This window comes from Engraulis encrasicolus, chromosome 10 (assembly GCF_034702125.1).
Source record: "Engraulis encrasicolus isolate BLACKSEA-1 chromosome 10, IST_EnEncr_1.0, whole genome shotgun sequence".
Taxonomy (NCBI): Eukaryota; Metazoa; Chordata; class Actinopteri; order Clupeiformes; family Engraulidae; genus Engraulis; species Engraulis encrasicolus.
This window is the reverse complement of record NC_085866.1, coordinates 50924943-50951876: the sequence shown is the minus strand read 5'-3', so window position 1 is coordinate 50951876 and position 26934 is coordinate 50924943. Positions and strand designations below refer to the sequence as shown.

At 40.2% G+C, this 26934-nt stretch overlaps 4 protein-coding genes across 5 annotated transcripts in view; 3 read left to right on the top strand and 1 right to left on the bottom strand.

Annotated features, from left to right (window-relative positions):
- snrpg (small nuclear ribonucleoprotein polypeptide G) overlaps positions 1–703 on the top strand; it is a 35943-nt gene extending 35240 nt beyond the window's left edge. For both annotated transcript variants that reach the window (XM_063209253.1, XM_063209252.1), the window contains one exon: positions 463–703. In XM_063209253.1, the coding sequence (XP_063065323.1) occupies positions 463–513 (51 nt within the window). In that variant the 3' untranslated portion in view covers positions 514–703. The remainder of the gene's footprint in view (positions 1–462) is intronic.
- Positions 704–1088: 385 nt separating this feature from the next.
- On the top strand, positions 1089–6990 carry plpbp (pyridoxal phosphate binding protein). Its single transcript, XM_063209244.1, has 8 exons — positions 1089–1249; positions 2204–2311; positions 2707–2742; positions 3044–3119; positions 3260–3400; positions 4489–4631; positions 4856–4954; positions 5567–6990. Exons 1-8 carry the CDS (start codon positions 1160–1162, stop codon positions 5714–5716), a joined length of 843 nt encoding a protein of 280 aa, XP_063065314.1. The 5' UTR covers positions 1089–1159; the 3' UTR covers positions 5717–6990.
- A 665-nt stretch (positions 6991–7655) lies between these two features.
- tmed4 (transmembrane p24 trafficking protein 4) lies at positions 7656–11612 on the bottom strand. Its single transcript, XM_063209246.1, has 5 exons — positions 11402–11612; positions 10607–10707; positions 10218–10343; positions 9193–9339; positions 7656–8517 (listed from the first exon to the last, which is right to left on the bottom strand). Exons 1-5 carry the CDS (start codon positions 11538–11540, stop codon positions 8368–8370), a joined length of 663 nt encoding a protein of 220 aa, XP_063065316.1. The 5' UTR covers positions 11541–11612; the 3' UTR covers positions 7656–8367.
- Positions 11613–11842: 230 nt separating this feature from the next.
- On the top strand, positions 11843–26859 carry fam50a (family with sequence similarity 50 member A). The gene is made up of 13 exons (XM_063209243.1): positions 11843–12115; positions 12947–13031; positions 13332–13431; positions 14413–14564; positions 16476–16552; positions 16682–16748; positions 17439–17500; positions 19002–19078; positions 20651–20705; positions 23729–23777; positions 24245–24315; positions 25520–25630; positions 26397–26859. The coding sequence occupies exons 1-13, from the start codon at positions 12005–12007 to the stop codon at positions 26403–26405; spliced, it is 1026 nt and encodes a 341-aa protein (XP_063065313.1). The 5' UTR covers positions 11843–12004; the 3' UTR covers positions 26406–26859.
- The last annotated feature ends 75 nt before the right edge of the window (positions 26860–26934 follow it).

The window sequence follows — 26934 nt, the reverse complement described above, 5'->3', positions numbered from 1 at the left end:
GGTGGGTATTGGCAAAGGGTTCACGATTCGATGCGCATCACGATACACATGCCACGATGCGATTCTATCACGATGCATTGCGATTCATGTACTACTGTGATGCATTGCGATATTTACTTCAGTAAATGTGTAAAATACAGCTTATTTGTCAGTTGCTGTGTAGCTTTCATAAGTCAGTTCATTCTATTTAAGCATTTTCTCATCTGGGAGAGAGCTTACATCACAACTGAAATATTACCTACTCTCTACTGAACAAAATCAACCAGTGGCAAATAGAATTTTATTGTTATCAAATAATCAATTGTCATGAATCCATGCAGTATATTGAGAAAATAAGTATCACGATACCTTGTCATGAATCGATGCATTGTATTGTGAAAGTAAGTATTGCGATGCATCGATTCGACGATTATTTTGCACACCCCTACTGTTGATCAAATCTTTTTTTCTCTCACCCAACAGGTGATCAGAGGAAACAGCATTATTATGTTGGAGGCGTTGGAACGAGTATGATGGACTGGGAGAGCTGTGTTTGAAGAACCATGGACATTTTTTTCCATCTTCTCATTTTTGTTTTTTAAACAGTTTCTCGTAGTTATTTTCCATAGCAATGTTGTATGAACAGTTACCATGTGACCCAAAAGTCTGGTTGATTTTGTAATTATTATTTTGAATTGCATCTAATAAATTGTCCTGTTTATTATTTCTTTGGTCACTGTTGTCTTATTACTTTTTTGTAATTAAATCCCACTTGATTGAAAGCATTTGAGCTATGCCTGTGAATTACGCCAAATCAACACTGACAGAGCAAATGGTTTTACTAGGTAGAGGCAGCAAAATAATGTTTGTATTTATTGTACTGCCACCAAAGTTGCAGCTAAACATATAGTGTTGAGTGATCTTACACCACTGGTGATGATAAAGCAAGGTGCTTCCTTAATTTAAAAAAAATATTTAAAAAATCTGCACCTGCTCTCAGTTACTGTTCTTTGAGTGTCATCTGACTGGCAGACCAATCCATGGAATGAACAACAGTTCGATAAGCGATATGAACCTTTGCTGGCGCCGCACTTTTATTGTGACACACCTGCGACCAGCGCCGAGTCGTGTGTCAGGATCCGAACTGTGTTATTGGTCCGTGTGTGCATGTATCGAGGCTATGTGGAAAGTAGTAATGTCGGAGGAGGTTGCAAAGGCGGTGCAGTCCGTTGTGGACAGAGTAAATCAGGCGGCCACCCGACGCCCAAAGGTCAGTTTTGTCTGAATAACGATAGACGAAAGTATCACGTTAGAGTTGAGCCTATTGCCAGAAATATAGAGATATCAAACGCCCTGGATTTTCAGCTGTATGCGCTTTACGTAGTGGTTACGTAAGGTAACCTTCGGCCAGTCATTGGCAGGTGTTGTAAAATGATTTTTAGACGTTGGAATGTCACTTAAGTTAGCATTGGTACACTCATATTCAAAACTGGTTGAATTAGGAGATAGTTGAACGTGGTTGAATTCTGATGAGAGTCATAAAGGCAACAATTTGCATGCTACACAACACAGATCAGCTGCACACATGAACGAGGAGGCTGTGCGTGCAACTGTGTTTTGATAAACATGGAACAAGTTATCAATTTTGGCTTGCCCTTGTCCCACTTATGAAACCGTATTCATCTTCGGACGAGATGCCCCATTTTTGGAACTGTACTGTCTGGAAATAGAAGCACATGTCTACAGAGACACGCTAGTGGTGCTAGCAGTCATCACACCAAAAGGTCTGTCACGAACCAGTTATAAAATTGTGTTTGGTCACCAATGTGCTCCAGAAGTACACGAATAGTTCTAGATGATAGTTCTGCAGCTGCCCTTGGTGTATCATGGTGCACGAGTTACTGTTCACTCGATTATCTGTCTAACCATTTACATGTGAATGGTCTCACTCAAGCCAATGTTTGATGGTGTCAGCTAAATAAATGGTCTGTAGTCATAGAGGCTCTAGGCATAGTCAAGTATACAAACTTCAAAATAAAAGTCTACTTGAAGTTGATGACCCTAAATGTAAAACTGAGATCAAATCACCAGTAGACTGTTCAGGATGCTTGAATAGTACTGACGCGGTTGCAGGGTTTGTGTTAAACTATTGGAGTTTTTATTTATTTATTTATTTTTGTTAACTACCTTTGACTATTTTTCATCACTTGTCATGTTTTTCTAGACACTGCCATGTGTGCCCCCACGTCTTGTGGCTGTGAGCAAGACCAAGCCACCAGAGATGGTGGTCGAAGCATATCAGCAGGGGCAGCGTAACTTCGGGGAGAACTATGTAAGTGATATCCTTGCCCATCCTGTCAGTGACGCCTAATTTCTCTGGTGACACCTTCAGAGCAGAGGGGTCAATGGGGTCAGAGTGTAAAAAAAAACCCCAAAAAAACACCACCCGCCATGGCTTTCTCCTTTGGAGGGCTTTACAAATTACCAGTGCTTAAATCAGATTATTATTTGTTCGCTCAACAAAATCAGCCAGTCCAAAGAATGGTTCGATCTAAAATGTAAACATTTACCATGAATCATATGAAAAGCAGGTGAAGTAATATGGAGTAAGATAAAGGAGTACTTTCTGAAATTGGTCAATCTGGTGGTAAATATGGTCTGTGAATAGGGTGTCTGAGTGAACAAATAAAATTTTGTATGATTAACCGTTGTATTTTTGTCTCGTAGGTCAATGAGCTGGTGGAGAAGGCATCTAATCCCCAGGTAGGGCTGGTTTAAAAAAAAAAAACATTCAGTACTCTGTGTCAACCTTAACATTTGTCATCAAATAATCTTGTGTGTGAGACACACTCAAGATCACCACCAACAGTTGATCTAAATGTGATGTACTCTGGTTAGAAAGTCTATCCAAGACAAGTCATTTTCTGTTTTACTTAAGCGCAGTGGTAAATCTGAGATAGACTTGAGGCATTTCTTCCTGCTTGTAAGATGTGCATCTTCTAAGCTTGTTGTCGTTTTTGGAGGCCTATCTTGTCTTGTGTGACTAATGACAAATCTGTTTCAGATTTTGTCATCCTGCCCAGAAATCAAGTGGCATTTCATCGGCCACCTGCAGAAGAATAACGTCAACAAGCTTTTGGGTATTCATCAGTATTAATTTCAGTAACACTGATCACTGTCTTGCTGCTTCTCATATCTTCAGTAGTAGTGGTTAAAGCCATTTCACATCATTATCATCTGAAATTGAACTTCATCTTAAATACATGTTGTGTGCACTTAGGTGTCCCTAATCTATTTATGGTGGAAACTGTGGACTCTGCAAAGCTAGCTGATAAAGTCAACAGCTCTTGGCAGAGGATACGAGCCGCCAACTCTCAGAGGTTAAAGATCATGGTGCAGATCAACACCAGTGGAGAAGACAGTAAGTGTAACGGTCATATGTTAACTAACATCCTCCTATGTGACATTCAAGTTACGGTTATTTTGGTACAGGACATGGTATTCCTTTATACATGTTAATGTCTTGTGTTACATTACACTACTACATTACACCACACTTACAAAGCTGATGCTTTTATCTTGGCCAACATACCGTTATTTAGTTGTCATGCTTCAAGGTACTTAAACCATGATGGAGTTTAAGGATGGGATTCAGACCTGCATCTCTGATCCAAAGTCCAACTCCCATGTTTAAATGTTAACTTTTTTGTTTTTTAATGGATCTTTGGCAGTCAGAGCACAAGACAATTCCCATTTACACCCTTGATGAACATATGTATGTCAAATGTGACCCTTTTGTGTTAAGACATGTAGTACATCTAGGACATTATTTCCACATGCTTGCCTGCATTCTGAGGGAATTCAGTGTATGCACTGTTTTCTACTGTTAAATGTCAAGGTCAGGCTCACATGTACGAGACGTAGTCTGTGTGGCTGCCTGACGTCATTATTAGGCCCATTGGGACCGTGAACCTGCTCTAACAGACACGCTCGAGAAACTGGCTGCAGGCAGAGTCAGTGGCGCTTTGCGAGGTCAAACTATCATCATCTGGGCATCTGCCCAGCCGATCTACTGCGTTCCCAAAACAGAGAGTCCATGGCTTGCTGCAGCCACACAGCTAGATACAGCCCCCCAAAGGCATATTAAACTACATGTGGCATATTTTTTAATTACGTGAGAGTTCCAAGCACTGTGCGGTTTGCATATTCATCAGTGTACTTGGCTAGTCTTTGGAGAGCTGTGCATATCGATGTAAATATCCAATCAATTCACATAATTCACATTTCCTGTATTCATTCAGGCTTGATTTTACGTCTTACAGGGTCAGATGAAGTTTCAGTTATTTATTTAACAAGTATATACTGGCAAATATGTTTTTGACATCTTTTGTAGAAATATGCCAAACCCTGTTACTGAAATATTGTCATATTTTTTTCCACTTGTGTTCATGTCCCTACCTCTATATTACTTAAGAAAATTAATGCTGTGCCCTGAACCTTTTCATTTAGGCAAACACGGCCTCCCGCCTGCAGACACGGTGAATACAGTGAAACATATCGTTTCTAATTGTCCCACCCTCCATTTTGCTGGCCTCATGACAATTGGTCGATATGGCTATGACATCAGCGAAGGCCCCAATCCAGATTTCCAGGTATGTTTTTGTGTCCACGTGGCATAACTCCCACCAGTGAAAAAGGGATTGTGATTGTGCATGTCCTTCTACACCATCATTTTTTTAGTTGTGTTTTTTTCTCCTTCATCTTTTTTGAAGGAGAACAAATAACAACACAACAAGAGAACACAATGATGATGTTGCTCAATCATGATGATGATGCACAATCATGAGATTAATTCATGCTATCTGGATACCTGTAGATGCTTCTGAAATGTCGACAACAAGTATGTGAGAACCTTCAGATGCCGATGGAGGAAGTGGAGCTGAGTATGGGCATGTCAACTGATTTCGAACATGCGGTGAGTTTTCATATTTACTTTGAAGTCTGAGATTGCAAACACTATTATATAGCTCAGATATGAAATTAAGTCCTGTTGATGTTCAATACCACATAAGATTGCCCTTTAACACCACCAAAGGTGCAGTCAAAATTATCCATCTAATTCTAAAAGCATTATAATTTGAAAATGGATTTTACTTACAATGACACAAACAAAATGCTTGTGTTATATCAATTTGTTCTGCACATTGCCATAGGTTATTTTGCGTTTGACAGCAGTACCCCTTTTGGCCACAAACAGCACCTTTTAACCCCTATTATAAGGCTTATTCGGAATCTGAATATCTTTTGTTTGTAAGATAAAATATTAGAAAAGCACTCAAAAACCTCAAACACTGTGCAGCTGTGGCTCAAACGGCTGGACTGCTGGACTGGACACTGGACTGCTGCATCAGTGACCCGGGTTCGATTCTGTCTAAAATAAAGGCATAAAAGCCCAAAATATATATATTTTAAAACCTCAAACACACATCCATGTATCCCAAACACACACATATCCACACACTCAAGTACATACCTCACACCGCACTGACTACATATGGTTTGATTGGTAATGCTTTTGGTTTCTCAGATTGAAGTTGGATCCACCAACGTGCGTGTGGGTAGTATTATCTTCGGTAATCGTGAGTACCCCAACACGCCAAGCCCAGAGAAGAAGGTGAAAGCGGTGATAGATGAAACTGCCAAGAAGATGGAGCACCTTACCGTGACAGAACAGTGAAGCAACACTTCAAGAGCCCTACACATATACGCATACATACCGACAGGGACTCATTAAAACATTAACACATCACCTTACAAAATGCATCCATCTTGTGTCTTAACATTTCTATTTCACCAGTTACAAGTAGACAATTCATTTTTTAAAGAACACTTTGATTTGGGTTTTTTAGGTGAAAAAAAGGCTGGTTGGATTTTTCAATATTATCTGGTCATACACTGCACAAAAATACATCAGTTCCATTTGATAAGTTTGATTTTGTGTCAGTAGTAAACAGTTGCTGTTTTAATCATATTTCTCTTTTTTTAAATGTAGGTGTTTGTAGGTGTAGTTAATGTAAAATCTAAATTTATTTTTGTAAGACACATGGGGTCACTGTATCCAGAGGTGGCTTTAAAAGTACTACCCTTCTCTCCGCTCTGGGAGTTGACTGACTGAGTTGTTGAGTGAGTCACAGCTTTGACTCTTTGGAGTCAAAAATACGTAGTGTTGATGAGATGTGTGTCAACCTATATATATAAAATTTATACTAAAATAATGTTCTGTCAAACAGACAATAATGTTTTGAAGAGATTAAGTACATGGAATAGTCTGTTTATTAGGAATTTTATTGTCATTGGAGTAAATGATGTCCATTTAGTGCGGTAGTACTGTATGTTGTGTGTCCATGTTTTTAGAAGTCTTCATTATGTCGTGTAAGTTTAAAAAAAAAGGATTTACGATTGAACACAGGTATTAAGTGTATCTTTACAGAAAGGATTGTCTTGGTGTGAAGAACTGCAGTGAAATACAGTATTATGGCAGTATTACAGGAAGTCACAGATGCTCTTGGGGGAGCTGTGTACAGGTTTGAGCGGTTGTAAACACAAATAATAACAGTAAAACGTAGTGAAACACTTTCCTATGCAACTTCGTAATGGGATAGATCAGATGCCGATATGACGTTGTATCATTTTAATGTTACATAGTTTTGTATGGGCTTCTTTTGTGTGTGTGTGCAGGGTTCTTTTACCTACTGTTGTAAATATATCACAGGGAAATAAAATGACTAAAACATCTCTCCATTAACTGAAAACAACTCACTGGTCATGCATTAAAGCTTAAAAGCATGTTTATTTTGCTACAAAGTGTGTCACATGTTGAGTCTTACTAGTAGCATTCTTACATTACTAATGCATTTTGATAACCACTTAAGCCGTTTTGTTTTAAAGAAATAAGAGAATGACCGCTCAAGAGAAGAGTGAGCTTTTTGAGTTATTAAATGTTTTTGAGCTCATGAACTTCATGTATTTATTCAACCAGCCACAGTGACTTGCATCTTAGCCAAAGTTGAGGGACATAAAAAAGGGCAATTGCCCTGCATAATGTTGTGGTGGGCATATTCGGAATCTCTGTTTTTTATGGCTATTTTGTGAGAGTTGGGCTATTATTCTGTGTATTTCATCAATACATTTAAAGATTGAACTTACTTACATACTTAAAGACACTTTCTAATCGTGTATGAAACCTCAAGCTTCTATATTACTTGGTTTGAACCTGAAATGTTGCCTACCCTCAGCTCTAATTAAAAGGTTAGATCGACCAGAACCTACAAATCAGTAATTTGCATAAACAGCTGAGCTCCTACCAAAGGTCAGCATCAGAACAATTAAGATTGAATTACAACAGCAAAACCTTTTAACGCTGACCTTTTGAAATGAATTATGTCATTAATGCACATGGTAGGCCAACTAAAACGAGACATGTTCATTATTACGGTATGTTATAGCCTTAATGTTTTCATATAGACTACAATTGACTTTGAAGCGCCTATTGAGTATGTTTCACCTTCTTCAGTTTCAGAGTTTAAGTATATTTCTGTGTTCTACATTAAGGAATATGCTGACCTGACATTTAGAAAATGTGCGCACACACACATAAAAGACTGTCGAACACAGTATGTCAGAACTGGATTTCATTTCATAAGTCGTTTACAGAACAGCTGCGGCTGATAAATCACATGTAGCATATGCACATGAGCCATCACACAGAGCCAGTAAGTACACTTCTAAATCCAACACAAATAAATCTACCGCTACATCAAACCAAGAAGGAAAGCCGAAGCTAAAAACGTAAGGTCAAAAAATCCTGGATTTTCTTTTACACCTCAATATTACTTCATACTGCAGGACAATAAATTAAACAAAGCATAATGACATTTTGACAATAACAAAGATGTAGAGCAGGGATATTTTGTAAAAACAATATATACACATACATCTGCTTTACAATGGAATGGAGTGATGACTATTTTCTAGCAAATACATTTAACCAGTAAATAATAATTTGTATTCAATTATTGGTCATAAAACACTGTTTTCCTAGAGGCAGCGGCTCCTGCCGTCATGTCAAAGTCACCTGATACCATATAACATGTATATAGCTTATTACATCTTGGCCATGGCAGAAAGACTCATTACAACAGACTCAGTAATAAATATGCATTAAACGATAATTGGGGTGGGGGTCTTCAATCGCACCTATAGAGCTCCTCAATAAGTAGTTTTAACCGACCTCTATGAAGATGTGTTTTCTTGGGGGCAAATAAATGAAGATTGTTTTTGATTTGTAAACGTGGTACACTTAATCAGCCCTGGGGGTTTGCAGTAGTACTACACCAGCTTCTTGGCCTCGAAGAAGCTCTTGAGGTGCCTCATCTGCCAGATGCCGGTGACGATGAGGATGAGGGTCTGGGCGATGGACCACCAGAGCACGCGCTGGTTGGTGCTCTCACTCGTCATGCGGAAACGCTCCTCGCGATACTGCAGAAAAATAAGTAGGAGGGATGAAACAAATGGGTTAATAAGAAAATATAGGCTGTCGAGTTGTCTCAAATCCATAACTCTGCATGTTATTTCTTTATACCAGTATCCTTTTGTCATTCAATTACTTGATCCGTATAGTGCTAAATGTGAGTTTCTGTATTGAATGCTCAAATATTCTGTGAATGAAATGCTGCTGGCTATGCAAAAACCCAAAGGAGGCATTATTATGATATACCCCCATCAGGTACAGGTGGCTTTGCTTTCTTTGAATCAAGAGTTCAGTTGCTTACAACTGAGTTGTTATAGAACATGATCTGGACGAACAGGAATCACCACAGATGTTTTCTGTGAATGTTTCAGCAATGAGAATTCCGTTTCCTGATATGCGCAGCTGGCAAGTCCTGTGCATAACTCAGTGGTTCCCAAACTTTTTCAGCGGTGACCCCCTTTTGAAATTGCCTAACCAAGTTTTTGTCCATTAATATTGTTCAATTTTCCATTAACAATTTCTCCGATAGTATTGCTAGAAATCCATTGGGCAGCAAATACATCCATTAACCTTACAAGTGAATACTGTTACTAACCAAATTCTGGAATTATGTTAGCTGTTGTACCTCCGCGATCCCCCTAGTGGCACCGACCCCCAGTTTGGGACCCGCTGGCGTAACTCACCCTCTGGTAGTTCTGTTCTTTCTGGATCTGCTCCACCTGGTCCAGCAACTGTCTAGCCCTAAGCTGCAGCTCAGTCAGCTTGTCCTTGGCCGCGATCTCCGGGTAGTTGTTGGTGTGCTCGCCCACCTGGATGTCCAAATGTACTCTCTGTGGAAGAAAACACATTTCATGTTGGTTACCCAAACCATCTCCAATCCCTCTCTTGTTTAGTGAAGGGCCATGTCTGAAATATTCACTAATACAGGGGGTGCGTTCCAATATGCGACCTTGCGTCCTCCCACTTGTGCTTGTGGCCACCTACCAGGAAGTAATACGTCATGATGACATCACTGACAAGACAACAGCATTATATTTCAATATCTTCCAAAAGCTCAATTGTAAAGTCATTTTCTCATTTGCAATTGGGATGGTGAATGAAAAACAGTCCCGTAAAAGTTGTTGTGGCTAGGCTGACAGCTGGGAAAATGTATTGTTTTCTCCACTGAGGAGGGGCCAGGAAGCAGGGCGAGGCCACAAGCACAAGTGGAGGACACAAGGTCGCATATTGGAATGCACACAGGGCGTCAGTCAAAATGTATTGTTACTTACAAAGTACAAAAGAAAGTGAATAAAGAAGCACTCATCAGATTTCTTTTTTCATTTTTAATCGCCATTTCACACTGAAGAAGGGTGTAAGCCCGAAACGTCTGTGATGTGAGGCGATTAAAAATGAAAAAAGAAATCTGATGAGTGCTTCTTTATTCACTTTCTTTTGAGATTTGAGTTCATTCATTGACGAAGTTAAGCACCCAGTGTAAAGTATAAGAAGACAAGGTGTTGAGCGCGCTTCCTGATCTTTCTACTTACAAAGTACACAATGCAAAGTACACACCAGTACATCCAATACATCCAATTTCTAGCGCCACTTCTTTCAAAGGCTCAATAGTCAATATTAATAATCAGCTGAATATGTTTGACTGAACTCTCCCGGATTTGGCTGCTGAAATGTTTGACAGGTCCACTGATGTTATGGGTACCCCTCTTACCAATTTGCCTCCAGCGAACAGTGCCATCTTGGTGGAGTTGGAGTGTAGACAGATCTGGTGCTCGCCAGGAGTATGCGAGGTGAACGTGAACCGCCCTTCGGACCCATACTGACGGGAAAGAATGATCTAGAAAACAAAAGTCAGATGAGAAGATGAAGCGTTCAAATAGATAAGATGCTGTGAAGAACAGACAATACCATGCAGTAGCTACCGGCATTCATTTGGGCCCATTAGGAGAATGGAATCCAACCCCTCCTCTCCCATTCACAATGCGATCATTATCATAATGGCACATTATCAATAATGGGAAGGGGAGGGGTAAGCAAACATCGGGCCTTTGGCTATCCTTGTCTTACACTGTGTTCATATGGAGTCACTACTGAACTAACCTTTGTTTCTGGATCCTTGATCTCAACATGCATCCCAAGGCCTGGGGTGGATGGGAGGAATGATCCGGTCTGCTTGTCCCATAATTGTGTCCTGTATTTCCCTGTTTGGTAACAATATAACAAATTAAACGCCCAGCATTTACACAGATCACTTATGTGTGAGAGGAATAATATTGCAGTTCTGTAGAACTACAATCATGAATCTCTCCTAATTAACAATATTTTCACAACAACTGGTGCATCATTCAAACATTTAAAATCTAAAAAAATCCACAGACACATAATGCAAAAATTCCGGATAGCACCTTATTACATTGTTACTACCTGGGGTTTTGACAAACCACCAAGTCCAATTATATCCTAAAAGGATAGTTATTGACTGTGACGGTTTTTCAGTTTGCTACGTGTCAGGGCAGGAATAACCGGTTACACCTGTCCTCCTCCCATCACTTATCCTGGTGAGCAGGATACTGGATGATGCATTGCATTCGGGTCCACCTTTCCACGACATTGCAGCTAGCTCGACCATGGGCACATTAGCACTAGCGCCTTACAGCCTTTCCTAGCTGCACAAGTTAATTCCAGTATTAATACAACGATAACAGGAACAGTAATGCATACGCACAAGAAGCTGAAGATGTTGCACTGCAGTAACAGCAAAAAGAGAGCTCGTTTCACATAAGAAGAAAAGGGGTTCCCAAGTTACATAGAATGCTAGCATTAAGGCATACAAAGATGCTAGATCTCGAGACAAGACTGACGTGACAATCTGTGGAGACAACCAACCTTACCTACCTATGACCATGGTTTCATCCGGGATTTCTTCTATGAAGCATTTTTTCTCGGTTTCACCGATGTGGAAGTAGAGAGCATTGCTAAATGAAAGTAAGGCAAATAATGCCAAAAACCCAGTAAAAGACACCACAGGCGTCATTTCAAACTCGCACCCACTGTAATCATCTGAGCTGAGTGAACAATAATGCTGTCAAAATCAATTCTTTTGGACACTTCCTGTGCACGTCATCTTAAAGGGGTCATTACTAGAATTACTGTATGTTTTACACTTTATGACACACTTCCATTGAAAATACACAGATTAGTACATTATATAATATTATATCGGCACCAAGAGCACTATTACATGTGGAAAAAACATAGAACATCTGACAAAACATTCTGTATGAGTTCTTCATGAGCTCATGCTGTAATGCTAAGGGCTTTTAATTTGGTGACAAAGGACTTCCGCTTACCCCGGAACTGTAGAAGGATCAGGAGCAGTTAGTGCGAGCTTTCTCCACGCAGTGTTTGTTATTGTGCAGTTAACTTGTTTTCATCTCCTTTATCATCGAAATACGAAATACGTGAATACTTGTGTTAGTTTACTGAGAAGTCAAAGTTATGGCGCAATATAAAGGTGCGGCCAGCGAAGCTGGTCGAGCTATGCAGCTGATGAAAAAGCGTGAAAGAGAACGAGAGCAACTGGAACAGCTGAAGGCCAAGATTGCAGAGGTAGGAAATAAACCGACATTACTGTTCTTTACTCCGTAAACTACCTTATTGCTTTTACCATCTATGATATCGCAGTGAGCCATCTACTCAAAACGTCTATCTGTGTTTGTTAGGCCAAAGTCAACAGTAGCCCAGGTTTAGGCTTTGCGAGATACTTTGCAGCAACAGCGCCCTCTGTGTAGTCCATTGCTGTTTCACATTGCCACAGAGTCGCTAGTCGTACTATTCTATTTAATTTCACAAAAGCAACATGGTGATGATCAGTGGTGTAGTCTAATTGGAACGCGAGTATACGGAGTATACCCACTTCTAAATTTCAGGGATTTCAGTATACCCACTTAAAATTGATTGCTCCATTGTTTTGAATAGCACAAATATATACAGTATACCCACTTCAAAAAATGCTCAAATATACAGTATACCCACTTCAAAAAAGTAGACTACACTGCTGGTGATGATCCTTTATAAACCACCATTTGCCAATAACTGGCTTGAACGCAATCCGAGATCACAAACAGGTACAAGGTACACGATGCGGAATGATTGCTTTATATACTGATTTACAAAGGCCATGAAAGGTATGTAAACCTGTAAAAATGTAAACTCAGCCTGAAATAATCACTTGTTAGTTAGTAGTATACTGTCAGAATATACTGTCAAAACCACAAAGGCAGATCCTTACAACTTCCATACTTTTCATAGAAGGCAACTTTTAGGTATTGAAATGGATAAGGTTATGACACATAGCAAAGCAATTATAAAGGTTTCAACTACAAAATTACGTCTTGCTTATTTTCCCAATGATGCTGATATTTTTGTTTGCCCCTAAAGGACAATATGGTGAAGTCCAACATCGATAAGAAGTTCTCTGCTCACTATGATGCTGTGGAGCAAGAACTCAAGTCCAGCACAGTGGGTAAGTTCTCCAGGTCAAATGGCTATGGTCAAACAGTATGTGTTTAGTAATACATCTAAAATTCATCCATAACACGGCATTCTGCAGTTTTCACTCCCAAAACACTGAATTCTGCATTAAATTTAAGGCTTAGGTTTTTCTTTTGCGTTTTTGCAGGTATTATTGTTTATGTCCAAAGCACTGCATTCACTGTGTTTATTATGCTCAAATTAAAGTAATTTTATACTGTAGTGTAGACTGCAGTTTTATAAAGGGTTAGCATATATTTCAACTTATATGCATTACTTTCGTATCCTAAAGGTCTGGTGACCCTGAACGACATGAAGGCCAAACAGGAGGCCTTGGTGAAGGAGAGAGAGAAACAGCTGGCCAAGAAGGAGCAGTCCAAGGAACTCCAGCTGTACGTCAGTCTTCCTCCTCCTCATGTAGTTCTTATTCCAACCACATGAAAAGTCCCCCTTCTTATTCATCCATCATTTAATCTGACATCCTTTTGATTCGAACTGACCTGTGATCAGTAATAGTCTCTTTTTTTGCAGTAGGCTGAATTGCACCTTTTTGTAGTAAACATTCCTATTAAAACACTCTAACCATATTATTTATGGATTACACTAATTGTTAAAGGGACACTGTGTGAGATTTTTAGCTGTTTATTTCCAGAATTCATGCTGCCCATTCACTGATGTTACCTTTTTCATGAATACTTACCACCACCATCAAATTCAAAGTATTCATTATGACTGGAAAAATTGCACTTTTCATACATGAAAAGGGGGATCTTCTCCATGGTCCGCCATTTTGAATTTCCAAGCTGCAAAAATGACTGTACTTGGACCATACTAGAAAATATTTGTTTATTACTTAGTAAACTTTCATGTAAAGATAAAATTTGGCAATAGGCAGCCAAGTTTCAATGAGCAGCATAGTTGCAGTACCTTTTTTGACCATTTCCTGCACAGTGTTCCTTTAAGCAAAGCAGTGATTAACGTAGCTGTTTCAGCAAGTAGTATACTAAGAAGATGGATTATGTATTTATAATGTCTTAATAGGAAGTGATGGAAACTTCTCGGCCATATCCTAAAACTTCCTCCACACTTTGGTGGAAAACAGCAAACTGGAGAAGCAGGAAATAAGACGTGATGAAAATGTATGAATAGAAATTGAATGAAGTAGAAAGAAGCCCCTTAATGTATGTCGTTCCACCAGTGGAACGCTGTAGTAGCCACTGACAAAAGCTTCATAATACTATCACTATGCCAGTGCACATGGCCTTTAGTATTACATTACGACTTGTTCATTGCCTTTCTGGTAACAGCTAATTTATAACAGGGGCCGTGTTTGACTGGGTTAAGACATTATGAAAACTTTTTCTCCACACCAGCAAACTGGAGAAGCAGAAGGAGAAGAAGCGTAAGGAGGAGCAGAAGAGGAAGATTGCCAGCTTGTCCTTCAACCCTGACGAGGGAGAGGATGATGAGGAGGAGGAGGAGGAGGAAGATGAAGACCTGGATGAGGATGAGGATCTGGAGGACTGTGAGTCTCAAGCAAGCTCATTGTGTTTTCATAAACTGACATCTTCTTCCCTTAGCTTTCAAAAATATCTTTGTTCACTCATATCAGCGTATCTGTATCAATATGCTGTCTAGAGTGGTCATGGATATGCTGCGCCAGTGGGTGGCAGTGTAGCGAGAGGGAGAAAGCCATTCAAGTCCCAGTTTTCCTACATTTACATGCATACAGGAAGCCAAAGTTTTTGAAAATCTCCACTTGTGCATTTTTGGAAAGAATAATTTTCAGACGAAAAAATCTTTGTTAGCAAAAGGAACAAACAAATGGAAAGAGAGAGGGGATAAGTTGTGTCTGTGGGGTAATTGCGTAAAAACCTTCAGGTGCTCATCGCACGGTATCAAAAGAAACTTGAAGTAGAGAGAGAGCGGGTTCAAGGCACTCTGAAGTCCGTATTAAAAGTCCTTTATTTTTGCATGGACACCATTGATAGCCGACGCGTTTCGGTCGCACACAACCTTCTTCAGGGCTAATTAAAAAGTGAAGTTAACAGGTGGGTTCTTAATAGTCTACTCTACAAAGACATGTGACCATATCACATGACAAAAACACAATGACACAAAATAAAAACACTAAGTGGAAAAAAGCACTTCAAGAGAACCACCACTTAATTAACACATTTTTAATGTGTAGTTAAAGACAGTAGCTACAGTATATCACGAAAGTGAATACACCCCTCACAGTTTTGCAGATTTTTGAGTATATCTTTTCATAGGAAAGCATTACAGAAATTTCACTTTGACACAATGATTAGTGACCTTTTAACAACATATTTAACCGCTTAAATTTCTTGTTCTCTCAGAAAAAAACAAAATACAGCCATTAATGTTTGAACATGTACTCACAAAAGTGAGTACACCCCAGATTAAAATCCGGTAGAGAAGGGGCTATGTTGGCTCGAATCATCTCGAAATGAAACGAAATGAAAAGGGATGACAAGGGAGGTCATCAGTGTGCGTTTCAACCTTTCTTTGCATTGAACTTTTAAATTTTGAGTCTGCATCTGGCTTAAATAGATTGGTGTGAGATTTGAATGCAATCCTATGGAGAATGTCATGATCTGCTTCAGTAGTCACAGTGCATGTTGACATGTATGTTTCTTTTAGGTGTATTTCAGATTGCCAATGTTGACAGCATTCATGCATCCCCAAACCATGTCAGTCCCACTACCATTCTTGGCTTATGAGAGGATACACCTTTTTTGTAAAACTCACTTGTTTACCACCACACATGCTTGACACCATCTAAAGCAAATTTGTTTATCTTGGTCTCAAGAGAGATGAACAGAACAAGGATATGGATCACTGGAACCATGTCGTGTGATCTGAATAGACCAAGATAAACAAATTTGCTTTAGATGGTGTCAAGCATGAATTCATTTTCAAAAAATATCCATATGCGTTTAAATAGGGTCTCAATATGACCTCCGAACTGAACAGCTCAATGCTGCTCATCTTCGTCTATTAAAACTCAACACTCCACAGGCATGTTCTTGGTTTTCCCTCTGCTTTCCAAATGTTGTCTACAGATATCAATATTCGTTTTGGGGCATTTCACTGAATATTCATGGATAATTATGGGTGTGTTGATATCCTTTATAAAGGGAAATTGGCATGGAGTGTACGTGTGTGTGTTTTTTCATAAATTAGACTATTTCTGTTCGCATGCACATTCTGAGTATTGTGAGGCTGCCTTATTCTGGCGCAAATCCTTGGTGCCCTGCAAAAGCTTTCTACGTGAGCGCTGGTGAAACATCTCTCATCTGCTTTGCTGTTTGCCAAGTGACGCTCATCATGTGGATAATGAGTTTGACAGATGAACTACAATTCTCAGTGAAGACATGATGAAATGAAACATTGTCAAATCATTTTGTTACAGACTTTCCTGTGAAGAAGAAGAAACTGGGAAAGAACCCTGACGTGGACACCAGTTTTTTGCCAGATAGAGACAGAGAGGTGAATAGCACACACACACACACACACACACCCTTGTCTTTTTTACCATGTCAAATGACTCCGTGTTGGACTGTTTGGAAACCGATACTAAATGTTTTTGAGTTTGTGCATGTGTTGCCTTGCATATAGGAAGAAGAGAATCGTCTCAGGGAAGAACTGCGGCAAGAATGGGAGAGGAAGCAAGAGAAGATCAAAAGTAAGAAAAAAAAACAAATGGTGTGATGCCATTGCTGAAATAACATGCCACAGTTTGAGTAACTGACAGTGTGTATTCAAGTTGTCACAAATAATAAATCACAAATCAAGTAAATGGAATTGGTTTGTGATTTACTTATCAAAATCATGATGCTTTTTTAAATCGATGATTATAGGTTCTATGTTGTATATGTTTTAATTTGTGTGAAGCCAGGCTCAAACTACACGACTAGCGATTGTGTGTCCGATGTTGGCGTCGGGGTGCACCGCACACTAGAAGAGAATCGCAACTGTCAATCTTGTCGCTGCTCGCAGCCACCGAGACAATGCCCGACGTTCTATTTCCAGTCGCAAATATTAAACACTGTTTGATTTCTACGACTTGCGATCGGCGACTCTTTGAGCTGCCAAAGTTCTATCTTAGAACGTCGCTCACGACGAGGAAATCTTCCCCGACAATCGCTTGCGATGGTCCTGGGGGGTAACGTTCCAGCGATTGTCGTAAGGGGGGTTTTCAGCCGAGAATCGGCGCGATAGTCGTGTAGTTTGAGCCAGGCTTTAGTGGACAACTTGATATTATTGATGTGTACATTTGAGGTGATGTATAATTTTTTTTAATACAGACGCTATTTTTTATTTGCAATGTACAAACTATACTATTTCTTACCCAATTTAAATGTTTGTATTTCAGGTGAAGAAATTGAAATCACCTTCAGTTACTGGGATGGCTCAGGTCACAGAAAAACAGTCAAGGTGAAGATCATGTGGGAAAATTTGGACAGAAGGATCTCTCTCTCTCTCTCTCTCTCTCTCTCTCTCTCTCTCTCTCTCTCTCTCTCTCTCTCTCTCTCTCTCTCCCCATCAACGTCAGTCTAAATTTTCAAGATTGTTTACGATGCATTCCCACTGATGTCCTCTGTTCTGGTCAAGTAACTCAGTTTAGCCTGGCTTCCAAATTACTTGCGCCTGCTGTTCTTGGTATCCAACAAAACTGTTTTTGACATACAATTGGTTTTACGCATTTCTAGAGATCACAATTAAATACATTCTTCTGTTGGAAGTAGGGCTGGGTATCGCAGCCATGTTCCTGTATCGATTCGATTTCGATTCTTAGGGCTTTGAATCGATTAATTTCGATTCGATACGATTAATTCCGAATCGATTCAATCCGTTCCCTTCTTGGTGAAAGGATGTCCCCCAAAAGATGCTGTTGCCTATTTTTATATAAAAATGTCAAAGGGGTGTGGCTTGACGGTGTTAAAGGGGTATGCCACTATTTTGGGGCTTAATACAGTTCAAATCGTTGGCCGGGGTTTATAAAGGTGGTAAAGTGTCTTATTTTTCATGTTAAGCGGTTTTAAGACAAGTTAAAAGAGGGAGTATGTAACTAAGCTAGCGAAAGTCAATGGATCCGGATCCATTGACTTTCACTAGCTTAGCGACATGACACTTTACCACCGTTTATAAACCCTGGCCAACGATTTGAACTGTATTAAGTCCCAAAATAGTGGCATACCCCTTTAACAGATTGCTAATTTGTAATACGTAGGCCTATGCCTAATTGACTAATACCTACTGGGTATTTTCCATAGACCTAAATTAAACAAAAAGAACAAAAAGAAAAAGAACCAAAAAAATCGATTTTGTGCCCTGTGAATCGATTATGTGAATTTTAGATTATATCGATCGATTATCGATTAAATCGATTATTTTACCCAGCCCTAGTTGGAAGCACATGTTTAGGCTTGTTGATGTCAGTTTGAACAGAATGTTACTTCAAGTTGTTTAAGTTGATTTTGCCCTTGCATAGCTGCCATGCTGTTCGTAACTTAATCAGAGAGGTTGAAATGGGGAGTAGAGGCTTAGTTCTTAATGATGTGCGTACACAAGGTGGAGAACTGGGGGGCGATGTGGCACAGTGGGCTAGTGTGCCGTACCATTGTTAAGACAGTCAAAAAAGAAGAGGCGCACACAAAGCTTTCAAGTTAAAAATGTGTATTGTAGCCGAAAAGTAACAAAAGAAGTCACGGGACAACAGACATTTCGGACCTATTCCATTATCAATTTTTTGCCGTACCATTACACCAGGGACCCTGGTTCGATTCTGGCCTGAGATTGATGCCTGTTGTTCATCTTTCTCTACCAACTCATTTCCTATCTCTCTCATTGTCCTATCTGAAACAGTGCAGAAAACATGTTGGGGAAGAAATCAGTAGTGAGCAACACTGGCTTGAACTTGTTGAATTTTTTGCAGATGAAGAAAGGCAATACCATCCAGAACTTCCTACAGAAGGCGTTGGAGATCCTGAGGAAAGATTTCAGTGAACTCAGGTGAGCGAGGTCATATACTGTGTTTTCGTGGTGTGATGCAAAATTCTTGAGAACTATCCAAGTCTGCTGTGAGGCAGTTATGCATTTGTCATCATGGCTTATGTGTACAGCACAGTTCAAAATCTTAGGACCCTTTAAAAAAATGGCAAGATTTTTTTTTAGGACAGGCAACCCATTGCAAAATCCCAACAGTTTGTGTTTGGTTGAGCTTTCAACTAAAATCAAAATCTCCAACTCGAACAAGGTTGCCTTTGCTGACCACAAAGCACAATAATGACATTTGACTTATCAGCATTTCACAGTAAGCAGAAAGGAATGTAGTGTTTTTCCACCATACACACTGCTATTCTGACTATTCTGACTATTCTGAATAACTTTGTCTTACACTCTGCCCAGAGTATATTTTGTCCAAAATTATCCTGCCTTGTCCAGGGGTGCTTTTGCATACCTTATACCAGTGGTTCTTAACCTGCGGTGCGGGCACCCCCTGGGGGTGCGCCAGAGATTTCAGGGGGTGCACAGAATTTTGTTTGTGTTGAGGTTGTGACCAAAATTCTGGTTCCAAACATTATAATTGGGCCAAATAAAGACCAAATTAAACATGTTTTGGACCTAATGTAAAGTAATTAATGTATTGATTAATGTCTCAAGCAACAATCATTGTAATTATTCACTTAAATATTTTTTTTAGTGTGTATGCCCGTGTAGACGTTTGGGTTGGGGGTGCGCGGCTTTTCTTGGGCACAGGTTAGGGGGTGCTTCAAGAAAAAAGGTTGAGAACCACTGCCTTATATGACTTGTGTTGGGACCAACATTCAGGAAAGGGAACTGCTCCTGGTGTAAAGTATAGATGATTGTGAAGCCTTTTCTGGCATCAGCAGCTACATATGTACATGTCCTTAAAGTTCTGCAGTTTGATTGTGTGCTTCTTGATTGTGGCGTCAGTTGAGAGTTGTTCAAAGACCCCCATGTTGCCACTCCCTGAGAAAGACGCAAGGACGTAACAATCAGTGCCAACAATTACCTGTGTTATAGGTATGATTGCCTGCAACTATTTTACCTGTCTCTAATTGACCATTTTGTGCTGCAAACCTGACAGCGAAATATCCCTGTAAAGCCTCGGAATGCATAGGATTAAAATGGTGCCCAAACGGCTGTGCACCTTTTTGGTTTGGTCTTTTTTCTTCCTTAGAAATGTAGACCAAATTCCCATGAAATCTGAAGGGGTATGCCTAAAGCCATTGCCTGTTATTTGGAACTATAGGAATTAACTGTGCTACATATGTGTTTTCCAGAGCTGTCAAAAGCAGCATGATGCATTTGTCATGTGTTGTCAGCGCTCTACATGCAGTATGCCCTGAAGCAGCTACTACCAAAGCTTATCTCCACATCTTTCAGCATCTTTCATTCTTTATTTCTCTTTATTTGTTTCTCTCTCTCTAACACACACACTCTCATTTACTCACTCTCACTCTCACTCTAACTCTCTCTTTCTCTCTCTCTCTCTCTCTCTGTCTCTCTGTCTGTCTCTCTCTCTCTCTGTCTCTCTCTCTCTCTCTCTCTCTGTCTCAGATCGGCAGGAGTGGAGCAGCTCATGTACATCAAGGAGGATCTGATCATTCCTCATGTAAGTGAAGCCTATCCTCTCCCTCTTCACACACTGGGAGCGACGCTTGACATGACATGCCGTGATGCATGAAGGAGACGGTTGTTTGAAGGGGGTTTACGGAACAGGGAAATGGCGTGGTCTTAACAGCCACGTCAATCAAATGAAAATCAGCACTTGCTTTTCCTGTCTCACAGGACAAGTAATTGAACTTTGGTTTGTTGTGATGCCTCCACTGAAATGGGCCAGAGGCATAATGTTCTCTGCCTGTCCGGCCATACGTGTGTCTGTCCGTCACACAGATACACTATTTTGAGCGGGTGGATGGGTTTTTCACACATATTATGTGCTAATGTAATGGGTACATGACCTGGGTACATTGGAACATGACTATTGGTGTTTGCCAATTTTCAACATGTCTGTGGAGATGTCAGAATTGACACTTTGGCGTGGAGTTCCAGCTAATTTCAACGCTACTATTGCCATTCACACACTGATTGGCGATTAACCCATTTTAACCTGATGACTCGTATATGTTCTTTGACCTTTGGTGCCTGGAGACACGTATACGCCGTATTCAGGCATTTTTAAATAAAAATGTGGCTAGGTTACAGCTGAATAAACGCATTCTAATGCAAGATGGGAGTCTTAAATGCAGCTTATTGCATGTTTTTATGTGCATCAGAGGCTAAGGTACTTAGGTTTTTATAAGCTGAGGGCAACTTTCCCAACAACAAGGGCTTAGGCATTCAGCAGTCGATGTGGCTATGTTACAGCTGAATGTACACATTCTAATGCAAGATGAGGCTCTTAGGGCTTAAATGCAACTTACTTCATGTTTTTATGTGCATCAGAGGCTAAGATATTTAGGTTTTTATAGGCTGAGGGCAACTTTCCCAACAAGGGCTTGGGCATTCAGCAGGCGTGTTTTGCATGTGCTTTAGGCATCAATGGGTTAAAACTATCTCAACCTAATTTACTGCTCCTACTTACGTCTAGGTATCCCTAGGTAACCCTAACCCTATACCTATACAGATATTTTTTCTCATTTAAAACATGTTGTGGATAAATAAAAACACCATTTTTACTGGCGAGTTTTAGAAATTTCCATATAAAACTACGGTTTTGCAAATGTAAATAAATTACCCAAACATATAGCCTGAGTATCATCCTCCGTAGTGACCGCGCTAGCTCAATACTTTCGCTTGCTGACCACGGAGTCTGACCCTGCAGCCACCCCTGGCAGTTGGAATTCAGATATTCGTTCAGTATCTGAACAGCCAATAGGCTCGCTGATAGTCTAAGCCCCTCCCCAAGCCCTCTTACATATTCAACTGAAATACAACAACTTGATGATGGCGATGTGATGTCTGTAACCAGGACATTTGATAGTGCTTGGTGTAAACTGGGACATTGCCGTCCGCCAAGACCTTTGACGGGCTTTCGGCACTGACACTGCGCAGCTCTTGGGCAGTCACACTGGGCGTTTCTCTTCTGTTCACTTTAATGGTTTTAGTTGACAGTTAATATCTTCATAACAAGGTTGGAACAAGCGCAGCCCCATTTCAGTGTTACTTTTTTTGCTGTCACACTCGACGCATATAGGCTACACAGACACAAACTGGGAAGGAGAGAGGGTGGGGGCTGCTCCGTGGGCTGTGCATTTGGCGCATATTAAACAACGCAACTAGTAGTTTCCCAATAAAATTTGAATCATAATGCCGTGGATCCAATACTATAATATCATATAATATTGTCCTTAAGTCTGAGCGATGCATTGATTATTTGTTTAGGGTATGTTTTCTGCCAGCTAAATGCAAGGGGGAAGGGGGCTATATTAGCAAACAAGACGATTGCACAGTTAGCCTGCTAATTTTAAATATGATCACCTGGAGCTAATAGCCTTCACATGGCTTAATCCATCCCTGTTATCAGTCCGCTTGAGGTTTTTGCTTCGGGAAAGTGAAAAAAATGAGGTCCTAATTAATCTTCAGATGGTGTCGGACCCTGACGGTGCCATAGGCACACGTTGTATGTCTCCCTGAAATCGTAGGTTTTTGACGGACCTCGACAAGTTCTACACTCCTTAGTTACCGTTGCTGAGCTCGGATTGGTTGGCGGCCGTTTGTGGGAGGGGTTTTGCGAAGTGAGATAATTTCCAACTGCCGGGGGTGGCTGCAGGGTCAGACTCCGTGGTCAGCAAGCGAAAGTATTGAGCTAGCGCGGTCACTACGGAGGATGATACTCAGGCTATCAAACATATGCGTTAAGAAAAATATTTAAACTGCGTGTTGTAAGGGCTTCCGCACATAGGCGCCGACAAAGTGCTGAGCACTGCTTCGCAAAAATTCGATTCCATTGTTTTGAATAGAACACCGCACACTGGCGCCGATGTCCGCGGACATTCGCCGATGTCGGATAGCAATTAGAGACAAGTTCTATTTTGTCGGCGCCGCCCATTGACTATCAATGCTATGTTCGTGTGAAATTGGGTTTGGGGGTCCGAATTATGTCGGAAGCGAAAGTGCGCCGCAGTGCTGTCGGAGCCAATGTGCGGCCGGCCTTAGAATCATGTCTATTACACTGCTAGAAGTATCCAGCACCCAGTTGATCACACACAGGTTATTTTTGCAGCCATTCATGTCAAGTCAGGTCAGGGCTGCATTTTTTAAACTCTTAAGTAGTACTTAAGCCCGAGTAGTGTTTAAGTATGAGGGGCCTCCTAGGTAATATATCAGAAATAGGTCTCGCATCATCACTAAAAGTTTATAAATACACTATTTTACCTCGCACATGCACTTAGCGCAACCATTCTATTTGCATGTTCGAGAAAAAACATGATCTGTAGGCCTGTAAAAGGATTGTATGCATAAACGTTTAGTGATGTGGTATATTGCCTGGGAGACCGCTCATACATAAGTTCTACTTAGACTTAAGTACTACTTAAGGGCTTTTGGGAAACTCAGTACATGTATGTGAGTGGCACGTTCATCACTACCACACTTGCGATGTGTCTGATATCTCTGTAAATCATGTGTTTGCAGCATCACAGCTTCTATGACTTCATCGTCACCAAAGCCAGAGGCAAGAGTGGTAAGTGGATGTAAATAATAATTTAAAAAAAGACAGAGAGAAAAAAACATACTCTCAAGCTTATTCTCATTGTCTATTTACAGCAGACACACCTCTGTGTTGAACATCATGTAAATAAATGATAAGAACGAGCTTTAGAGCAGTGATTCCCAAACTGTGGGCTATGAAGGTATTCCAAGTGGGCCGTTAAGTCATTTTGTTAAGATATAAATAATAATTGTGTGTGTTGCTGTTGACTATTTATTTGAGTTGTATTATTTATTGTGCCAGAGGTGGGTCACGAAAACTTGTGAAAATTTCAATTGGGCCCCAAGCTGGAAAAGGTGTCCTTTTCCATAGTCCTTTCTTTTATTTATACACAAATTATTATTTTATCTTGGAAGTTGTGTGTGCCTGTTCTTTTCAACATTGTATGATTGGTGCAGTCGATATCAGTTAACCATTTTGGGTTTTTTTTCTCCTCCAAGGACCGCTTTTCAGCTTCGACGTCCACGATGACATCCGATTGATAAACGATGCCACTGTAGAGAAAGACGAGGTGAGGCCCTGCTAAATGCAGCTGGGAAACCCTGTGTGGGAAACCCCCTTTTCATGAACGCTTAGCCCACACACAGACAAACACACACTCACACTTACACACACGCACAGAAAAACGGATTGGACCGCTGACAGTCATCTGAAAGGGCCCCCATCCAATACAAACGTCTTTTTATTTACTTATGTCAGACACAAGTATGTGGTCCATATCATACAATGGAATGAAAACCAAATTTTGGGGCCCCCCTCTCCCTTGGCCCGGGGCAACTGGCCCCTTTGTTCACCCCAACCCCTCTTGGCTTCTCCGCACACACATAATCATTACGCACACACACTGAAGACGGATGGATCAATCTGGCCTCAGTTGCTAAAATTCAGTGTAAAATATTTGCTATTTTCACTCAATTGGCTGATCGTAATTGATACAAATTTTCGGCCAAGTAGACTTCATGTGTAATTAAGCGCACTTATGGAGCACACAGGGATTTGAAGTATGTGTTACTGGGTTGCGACTTCTGTATTTGAGTTTCCCAGCACTGTAAAATGTCAACGTCAGTGTTGATTTGGAGTAGCATTAAGAGTATAATGCCAAGAATGTGCAAGTGATGGGGAAACTTGTATTGTATCTGTACTGCAGATGGTAGCTACGTGCAGGTCCGTATGGGTTTCGTGTTGTGCATACACAATTTGACCTTTTATGTTTTTCTATTAGAATTCTATGATTCTATGGTCTTAAAGGTAGAGCATGTAATTTTTTAGTAGTTCTACCACCATCAATTACTTCCTTAATATCCATGTCTGTTATTTTGAATTTCCACTAATAGACATCTTAAGCTGCAAAACTTGTTCTTTGGTCAGACCAGTAAATATTAACTTACTTTAACTTACTTACTAAATATTGATGAAATTATCAAATTTGGCAATGGGCAACATAGTTGCAACACCTACTCTGGCCACAATTGGCGGATTGTCAATCCTACATATGAACAATAGTTTGGTTTGGACTTTCACCAGTTTCTCTGGTCAAGTCTTCCCTGAAGTCCTTTGAGTTTTGCGGGTCTGTAAGTGTGTTTTAAATCAGAAATAATTGAGTACATATTCGGCCCAAACCAATGATGACTGTGAAATTTCATGTGAAGGGACATTTAACGATGAATTATGCATGTAAAAGTCCTCATGCGCTCTTCTTCTTCTGTCGCCTTCAGTCTCACGCCGGCAAAGTGGTCCTGCGAAGCTGGTATGAGAAAAACAAACACATTTTCCCCGCCAGCCGCTGGGAGCCCTACGACCCCGAGAAGAAATGGGACAAATACACAGTGAGTATCGTAGCACTGACGGCGCTGCAGGGTGTCACGTTTGTTGTTGTTTTTGCTGCACAAGTGATTTGCGATGAATGGAATATTGCAAATTAATTAGCAGGTTGCGTGTCTTTCCTCCTTGGAGTACTTGCCAAATTTTGCAGATACAGTTGCACTGTTTCCTGCCTCAGGCTAAAGACCCAACAAACAATACATGTGCTTGCTTGTCGTCTTTGGCAGCCTGTGTTTTTTTATACTAGTTCAATCATGTGATCTTTAAAAGAATTGTGTAATTTTTTTCACGCGTGCTTTCATTATCAAGCTTTAGGTTACCTAATTCAGAAATATTAACTAATTATTCATGACCAATGTCAGTATTTTTGTTGACTTTCAGCTCTACATTTATACATGTATCGCAATGAAGGGGGATGGGGGGTGGGCGGTTCATCCTGTGTGTTCATGTGTGATCTTGAACTGCATTATCTAACCAGGGCCATACATTTGATCAAATTCATCATTTTTGGGTGCGCCATGGCTCAATGGGCCAAGGCGCCATACCATTACTCCTGGGACCTGGGTTTGAGTCTGGTCCAAGGTCATTTCCTGATCCTTCCCCATCTCTTTCCCATTACTTTCTTGTCACTATTTGACATTGGCCTATCAATAAAACCATGAAAAGCCCAAAAAATGTGTTTAAATCAAATTCTTGCTCTTCTGCCAGTATGACCTCCAGTAAATATTTAATGAACTTGAAAAATTAAAACTAAACCTCTTCTTTTTTCAGATCCGATGATGTTTCTCCTGCGAACCCTTTGTGACATTCTGGTTTTTCATTTCCAATATCAAATTGTTGTATTGTCTGCCTCAAGTACTTCTCAAAGCTGACATTTACTAAATTGCTTTAAACAAAGTATATGAGAAGGGCCAGATCCGGTAAGCTGTAGATGCCACAGATTCACTGAAGAGAATAGTTTCCTCTACAACAAGATTTATTACGAACTGTATATTTATCTTTTGTTTTATATTTTTAATTTCCTGGTAGTTTTACCATAGTTTTACCTTAGACATGTTTCAGTAAGCCGATTTCCTCACATTGTCAAAGAGGAATTCAAAAAGTTATGTCTCCTCTCCTCTCCTCTCCTAGTGATGGCTACATTTTTCACATTAACATTCAGACATGTATTCTATTACTTGGCTGTGGACTGAACGTGATGTATCATATCCACCAATAAAGACAAGAAAAAATACCATTGATTTTGGTAGGTTTTTTTTTTTTTTTAGACAGTTTTTTTTTCTTTGTGCCTTCTCTCTCTCTCTCTCTC

Excerpts from the sequence above, each read along its gene's own strand:
- plpbp (XM_063209244.1), top strand. The coding sequence starts at position 1,160 with ATGTGGAAAGTAGTAATGTCGGAGGAGGTTGCAAAGGCGGTGCAGTCC. Across the intron at positions 1,250-2,203 it reads CGGCCACCCGACGCCCAAAG|ACACTGCCATGTGTGCCCCC; the intron begins GTCAGTTTTGTC and ends ATGTTTTTCTAG. Across the intron at positions 2,312-2,706 it reads GTAACTTCGGGGAGAACTAT|GTCAATGAGCTGGTGGAGAA; the intron begins GTAAGTGATATC and ends TTTGTCTCGTAG.
- tmed4 (XM_063209246.1), bottom strand. The coding sequence starts at position 11,540 with ATGACGCCTGTGGTGTCTTTTACTGGGTTTTTGGCATTATTTGCCTTA. Across the intron at positions 10,708-11,401 it reads GGATGAAACCATGGTCATAG|GGAAATACAGGACACAATTA; the intron begins GTAGGTAAGGTT and ends GTTACCAAACAG. Across the intron at positions 9,340-10,217 it reads TGTTCGCTGGAGGCAAATTG|AGAGTACATTTGGACATCCA; the intron begins GTAAGAGGGGTA and ends TTTCTTCCACAG.
- fam50a (XM_063209243.1), top strand. The coding sequence starts at position 12,005 with ATGGCGCAATATAAAGGTGCGGCCAGCGAAGCTGGTCGAGCTATGCAG. Across the intron at positions 19,079-20,650 it reads AAAGATTTCAGTGAACTCAG|ATCGGCAGGAGTGGAGCAGC; the intron begins GTGAGCGAGGTC and ends TCTCTGTCTCAG. Across the intron at positions 20,706-23,728 it reads AGGATCTGATCATTCCTCAT|CATCACAGCTTCTATGACTT; the intron begins GTAAGTGAAGCC and ends ATGTGTTTGCAG.